This window comes from Anguilla rostrata, chromosome 3 (assembly GCF_018555375.3).
Source record: "Anguilla rostrata isolate EN2019 chromosome 3, ASM1855537v3, whole genome shotgun sequence".
NCBI lineage: Eukaryota > Metazoa > Chordata > Actinopteri > Anguilliformes > Anguillidae > Anguilla > Anguilla rostrata.
This window is the reverse complement of record NC_057935.1, coordinates 68,417,492-68,425,172: the sequence shown is the minus strand read 5'-3', so window position 1 is coordinate 68,425,172 and position 7,681 is coordinate 68,417,492. Positions and strand designations below refer to the sequence as shown.

The window sequence follows — 7,681 nt, the reverse complement described above, 5'->3', positions numbered from 1 at the left end:
GGAGCATACCCTGGCCGAACCCCTACCCCATCTCACCCCAGCCTGGTCTCATGGCTTCAGTATTTTTAAGGTCCTGGTTACACACTTGTGTGGGACCATCATTTAGCACCACTAGCCAAATGGCAAAACACTGATTCACAGACATTCTTGTACTCTGCCATGAGATGAGCAGTAGATGTATTTCTGCTATTTAAACTGCAATTCCCATTGGACTTGTGTATACTCTGTTAAGAGCTGAATTAACACTGAACATTTTACTCTGTACTTTCTAACATATGATGCAACTGACTAACTTCAATAAACAATTACACATATTACTACAAATACTTCAGTCATGTACCAACAAGGACTCCAATACTCACATACGCATAAGGTACGCACACTCACCCACCCACACAAATACACTGAAGTCCTCACGTCATGGTTCCACAGGCAGAATTAAAATTTGCAAATGGAAATAATTTTATTTCTTCCTGACAGCGTACATACATAAAATATAGCATAGAGGTCTAATGTAACAGGCAATTGCACAAATTATTACCAAAATAACACTGTTGGTATTGGATTCTCTCTTTAAAATAGAAGAACTGAGGAGACATAAAGAATAATACAATTACACTGCTATACAGTTCCATATACAAAAGTGGTTATAAATACATAACAGCTAGAAAAATACCCTTGTCCTTTAACTTTCTCAGTACATATTAACAGTTTCATAGAAAAGATTTAAACAAAGGAACACAGTGTACACTGGATTAGCACCTTGAAAAATCCTGCGATAACTTGATTTTTTTGGCATGTTCCCATGGCCTGAATATCAACTTATTGAGTTAACTTCAATATGGACTGAGTGACCGTTTCTACAGATCAATAAAACATTTATCTTAAAATATCTACAGACTTTCCCACAAAGGAAAATGTTTCAAAGCATGAAAACACTGTCAACTGAGGGAGGTGTTCAGAAAATCGAAATCAGCATTTATGAAGCAATTATTGACATTATTGGCATGTAGGAGTTTAAGATGCATGCTGAATACTTGTCTGCCATATCAATTTTTGACCCTGTGACAGCACTGCCTAGTAGCAATAATTCACTCAAAGACATTTAAAAAAATGGAAGCGGAAATGGTAGCACTTTACAATGAGGTCACATGAATTGACGTTAACTAATATAGTTGTTAACTATTAATTAACGGAAATGTTAATCCGCACAGCTTTGTTAATGTATTTGTACATCATAAATTCATGTCAATAACTACATTAGTTAATGCCAATTCATACTGGGATAAAACAAAACAAAAAAAAAAAAACTTCATGTATTTGTTAATGGTTAACTAATTATCCGTTTATCTTTGTTTTGCTAATGTATAAATAATCATGCAACATAATACATTAGTTAATGTATTTGTTAACTACCAACAAAATCCCATGCTTAATTAATGTATTCGTGCCTCATTAATTCATGTTAACAACTACATTAGTTAACGCCAATTCATGTGACCTTATTGTAAAGTGTTACTATGGAAAGTATAGTTAAATGGTGAAAATGTTTGAACTCTTTAGACATCATAAGCAGCAAGAGAAGAATCAAGTCAGGAAATATGAGATCTGATGCTTCAAAATCAATTTGTAAACAGTGTCATAGTTGACTGCACAGAAGGGATTTTTTTTCTGAAACTTCAAGCACGTTAACTTAATTGCTCTTTCCTTTGCGATGATACTCCAATTTAAAAATCACAGAATTATGAATTATTCACAATTATGTTTTTGTATTTGCATATAGCCAGTATTTTCCCTGAGCTACTATCACTGACCCTGTTATTTAATGAATGATGTAAAATACTAAATGGGTGCATATGCACTGTACCATCTATGAATCTATGTAATGCATATTACATAAATGTTCTATGTTATAAATGACTCGCAAACCAGTGTAATTGTATACAAAAGTACGTTCTATGCAAGTTTCCACTGTTCTACAGTCACCAGTATAGAAAATGAGTTAACATTAGTTTCTCAGATTACACTGATTCCTTCAACTCTATCCATTCTTTTCCAAATATGCAGTTCTGTGTGGCTTATGGTCCAGTCAGATATGCAGCTGTAATAGTGCAAATAAAAAATAAAAACTTGTAAAATGCATGCATAACAAACCAATATGATTCTCAGAGCCAATAAATTCAAATGCATTCAAATACAAATCAGATTTTCTAAAACTGCATTATGCATAAATGTGACATTATAACATATTAAAAGATTTTATCTGTCTGTTCGACAGGTCGCATAATGTGTAGAAAATGCCAAACAGTACAGACATGTTCACCATTGTACCACCTTTTCCAGAATTATTCAACATTCTGAATCTAATTCCTGACTGTACCAAATTACCAAAAGTAATTCCTGGTAAACGGAAGTAATAAAGAGATAGTTTGGTTGTTTTCAGACTTCATAAATTGGGGGAATGGCACAAGCAGAAAGGTTTATTGCTTTCATATTTGCTGTTGCTGTCGCTACAAATATAAATATCATTTGTAAAAATTCAGAGGAAACTCAGTGTTGTACAGTATAAATATTTTTTTTTTGACAGTGCAATGTCAAGAAAACCAAGGGATAGTATTTAAAGGTAAAAAATGCGACAGGGTTAAAATATTACCCTCTTCTCCCCGTGTCCCCCCAGAATTTTCATGAAGAGGATTCTCTTGTCCGTTCCTTTTTTTTTTATTACTTTTTTTTTTTTTAAAACATTTTTGTTTACTGCAAGTGCTTGGTAGTCCGAAGACAAACCGCGACGGACGCACAGACTCGGCGCGTCTAAACCTCACTGGAGCCCTGGCTGGTGCAGGAGGAGAAGCTGTCGTAGAGCGAGTCGCTCAGCGACCCCAGGCTGTCCGCCCCGGGCTGGTCCGAGCAGCCGGACGAGGGCTCCTCGGTCCGCCGCTCCCGCCCTCTTCCCGCCGCCTCGTCCGGGCCGCTCTTCCGCTCCGTCTCCGGGCGTGGCCCGCCGTTGCTGTTGAGCGCGTTGAGCGACTCCAGGGAGACGCCCGGGAAGATGAGCTGGCTCTCCTCGCCCGTCGAGTCGGCCATTTTGTTCTTCTTCTGCTGCGGAAGGACAAGACAGTCAAAACCATAAGGCACGTACTGTAATCCTTGTAGCTTTTGTCAGCCACTGAAAACAAATACATTAGTAGTGAACAGTTTCATTTTTCATTCATACATCGACAGTATTTCCTGGAAGGCAGATGGAACCCTCTGTGATGCATTCTGGGAAAGAAAAAAACAATCTCTCTTTCATCTAAAGATACAATGATTTCAAACTACTTCAACTCTGGGGAACGTGGCCATACAGACAATTATGATAATGGTTAAAATGTTCACTATCATTTATATGTTAATGGAAATTAGGAGAAGCTTGGACCATGTAGTTACGTGGAAAACCAACAGGCAGTCTGCCTAAAACTTTAAATGGGGTCAAATATTCAGCATGGATGTAACGTTGTTTTAAAAGTGGCTGCTACCTGGAAAATTAGCAAAAACTTTAACAGAATGAGTGAAATAATACTAGGATTTTCTGCTTCAGTTAGATGTAGAAGTAGTCAGCAATACTGTTGATTAAAGCAAAAAAAAACAAAAAAAAAAAACTTGGAGACAAAAGCAAGAAATATCCTTAGTATCCTTTAAAAACAATCCAGACAATGAAACACTCATTTTACAGTCCACTAGCCATTCAGAATGTTTTTTTTAGGGATTAGCGTCATGGCGTAGACCTGCAACAATGCTGCCAGAGAGTTGTTTTTTTTTTTATAAAAGGGCAATCTTCAGCTCACTTTGTCAATTCGTTCGCTTGAAAGGGCCGCACTTCAAAAACTGCAGCGCATTGAAAAGACGCTGATAACACATCGAAGACAGCTTTGCGAATTCAAAGGAAACAACTGTTTGAGATTACCGTATTGTAACAGAATCTCAGCCTTTTAGAAGCACACTCAATATCTAACGAGGACTGATGTCTGGAGGTCAGGGAGACATTGTTCTTGGTCATAAATCAGACAAAAATGAAGCTGATTAAAAACACACCTCCCTGTGTTAATCCAACGCTAATAATGGAGCAGCTCTAAACCAAAATAAGATAAGATAAATCCTGCAAAATGTCTGATGTAAAACAACCAATAAAATGGGCTTTGATAAGTTCTCAAAAACATGAAAATACTCTTAAATGTTAATACAAAAGATACAAACAGAAAAACGTACTGTTGCCAAAAAAAAGTCACTTGACGTCATGCATTTTTACCCTCTCTCTTTCTAGAATTTTACTTAAATCATTGATAATCATTAATAAGTTGGATAGTAAATACCTCCTCTTTAAAAAAGAACATACTGCATATTATCCAGGAAATAAATGACACAAATGTTTCCCATCTTCATATATGCTACTACGTGGCGATTTTTTCAGAATATTTACTACATGACCCCAGCTAACACATAATATCAATACCATCATGCCATGCTATTGCTTTACACAATGCTGTAATACATGTGGTCAATGGAAAAACTGTAGTACCATTTGTTCAATTTTCAGTGTGGAAACTAAGCACACTCAAAAGCACCCTTACTTTTTCAGTAGAGAACATCAACCACAACATAGGTGAAAAGCAGTGCATCACAGTGACAAAAAATAAAGGTTATAAAAGTTCGCACAATGCTCACATCAACCATAATCTTACTGCAGTGCTGTAGTATATTATAAGCGAGCGAGAATGTGCACACAATTACATAACGACCGACTCAAAAACTCCCATGGATTCTCATCACAGAAAGCAAACCACCACCATGGCCCCCTTCCCATAATCCACCTGCGGTTAATAGGATGTGATCGGCAGACCTACTGTACTTTCCCACCGTCAGGCTATGTATACGCGCAGACCAGACCGCTCCTAATGCGCATCGTTACACATCTCACACACATCATTGCTGACAAGCATCCGCAGCTAATTCCGTGTGGGTATTCACGGTCCACTCGCCTTCCTACGCCTCAGCATAAGTGATGGTTTCCTACGCCTCAGTATATTTCATAATGCGCTGAACGTCCTGAGGTCCTTACTCACACTATAATTAAAAACCCAAAGGCAAAGAGTAGGACGTTTCCCCCACTGCCCTGGCAAAATTCTCAATCTGGAACTCTTAATCATCCCCTAATTGCACTGGCCACACAAATCCCTCCCTTCTTAAACTCAGCAAAATGGCTCCATCTATCCTCTAGGAGGAGGCTAGACATTATCTGCTACTTTTTCATCTTTGTATAATAATAATAATAATAAAGATATAAAGATATACTTTTATTGATCCCCGTGGGGTAATTTGTTCTCTGCATTTGACCCATCCTAGTTACTTAGGAGCAGTGGGCAGCCACAGTGCAGCGCCCGGGCACCAACTCCAGTTCTGCGGCCAGTGCCTTGGTCAAGGGCACCTGCAGGAGCGCACCTAACATGCATGTCTTTGAGTGTGGGAGGAAACCAGAGTACCCGGAGTAAACCCACGCGAACACGGGGAGAACATGCAAACCCCACACAGAGAGGATCCGGTCACTATGCCACCGTGCCCGCCCAGATACATACATACACACAAACATACACATATGTGCAGACATACAGTACATACTTACACGCACACACACACACACACATGCATACATACAGAACATACACACATAAATCCGTGTTACTCTAGCACTAGAACCCACAGAAGCATAAACACGTAGGCTACTTGCTGCTTCAGCACGGATCAATGTTCACGGCTTTGCAGAAGCTCAGATCCTCCAGCAGTCACAGCATGGCAGTTACATTTGTATAAAAGGCAGTAGTGCAAACGAGTCAGCGGGAAAAAGCCAAAGCAGGTACTTTGAAGAACTAGCTTGCTGCAGTTTAGAGATCAAAACAACACAAAAGCCAGTGACAACAGTGTGTCAGCGAAGTCGCTCTTCTGGAAAGCCAGGCTTACATCAGTTCAGATAAACAGGAAACACTTCTATACTCTTCTTTAATCTTAACAATAATGATACAACTGCCATAGCTTTCATTTCCGACCCAATATCTTTTCATTTAGTATTTGCGGCCACACACACTTGTAAGAACACTGCTTCCATTCACTATCCTGGTACAGCATTCTAGGACGACATGGGTCTTTATATTGGCAGTTGTACACGAATGCAATGTGATCATTTCGACATTTGAACCCCGGTGTTTATTCATTTTACACAGCCTTGTTATGAGCACATCAATAAATACACCACTTAACCCTGCGTGTCATTGCAATATACATATCCACATGTGGGTAATCAAAACCACCATACAAGCCTATGAACAATATAATCAGACCAGTTTGGGTGATATCTCGCATGTGTATATACAGTAAATTTGACCTATATTTATATGTTATACATAAATGCTTATTAAAAAAAAACGTGTTCAGATTCTGGGGCCCAATATTATCAGAACTCCCTCAGGATTCGCACAAACAGAACTAAAATCCAAACTTTCATTTCAAATCCGTCTCTCCAAACGGCTGGCTTCAAAAAAAACATCTTCAGCACGACTGATATTTACCAGAACCTCAATCAATCTTAATATTTGAAATCTTAGGGGACTATCAGATGTAATGCGATTTATGGGTAGGGTGCGAGTAGGGTAACGCAGTAGGCATGGTTAGCGCACTACGGAGTATTCCATCGGAAAAGCCTCGGGGACGGCTTTGATTCTGATTGCGATCAGTGATTAAGTTTTCGGCCCCTGGCAGTGAGGAACAGCAATCATGATCCCACCATTTTCCAAACAGCGCGAGGATCCATTCCGTCTCGGGCCGAGGGACCTTATCTGTGATTGGCTGTGATTGCACTTGTCTGGAGGGTCAGATTCGACTCTCTCAAAATTGGCTCCTCTTTGAACCCTCAAGACACCCTTTCTCTACATGAAAAACAAGGAGGGGGGGTGAACTTATCTGGGGACAACATCGAGTACAAACTATATAAAGAAGCATCTGGAAAATTCCCATGAACTGTTTGTTGGAAAGTACAGACAGAACTCTGAAAGTACAGACTCTCTGTGAGCCGTAAGAATAGCACAGTTATTAATTTAAGTTTCCACAAATCACTCACTCGGTCTTTTGCGAGGGGCTGTTCATGACTTCATGTGTTTTGGGTGAATTTGGTTGCGTCACAGATATCGTACGTTTGGCCGTGGTACAAAACAATTTCAGGTAATTTCACATTTGTGACCTCGCCATGCGTGAAACATAGATGAGTCGCCATCTGAGGACATAAAATGGCATAAACAACAACTCAATAAAAGTGACAACAGTGATGCGAAATGAGTGGTAGATTACTGTGCAAAAGGCCAGGCATAAAAATAAAATGGCACGCCTGAAAAACAACCCCATTTCTCAAATACCAGTCATCCTGCATTTTTATTCATGGTATGGCAATCACTTTTTCCAGGATATGATTCTGCAAAGCACTCTGGGAAAATTCCACCGTGAAAGATACGATTCTTAACATGAACTGACTGCCCCATTCTCTTTATTTGGAAGGTAAGGTATTTTATGAAGAGTATACAAACATGCTAAAAAACAATACAGGCTTGGTTCAGTTTAGACTGCAAGCAGTTTGGGCTTAACCATAAACGTTAAATTGTTT

At 39.1% G+C, this 7,681-nt stretch overlaps 1 protein-coding gene across 8 annotated transcripts in view; it reads right to left on the bottom strand.

Moving 5' to 3' along the window:
* Positions 1–435: 435 nt before the first annotated feature.
* The window catches only part of LOC135251761 (nck-associated protein 5-like), a 157,926-nt gene continuing 150,680 nt past the window's right edge, over positions 436–7,681 (bottom strand). For 7 of the 8 annotated variants that reach the window (XM_064329512.1, XM_064329508.1, XM_064329511.1 and 4 more), the window contains one exon: positions 436–3,099. In XM_064329512.1, coding sequence (XP_064185582.1) covers positions 2,812–3,099 — 288 coding nt within the window. In that variant the 3' untranslated portion in view covers positions 436–2,811. The remainder of the gene's footprint in view (positions 3,100–7,681) is intronic. The other variant, XM_064329513.1, reaches the window with a different exon arrangement.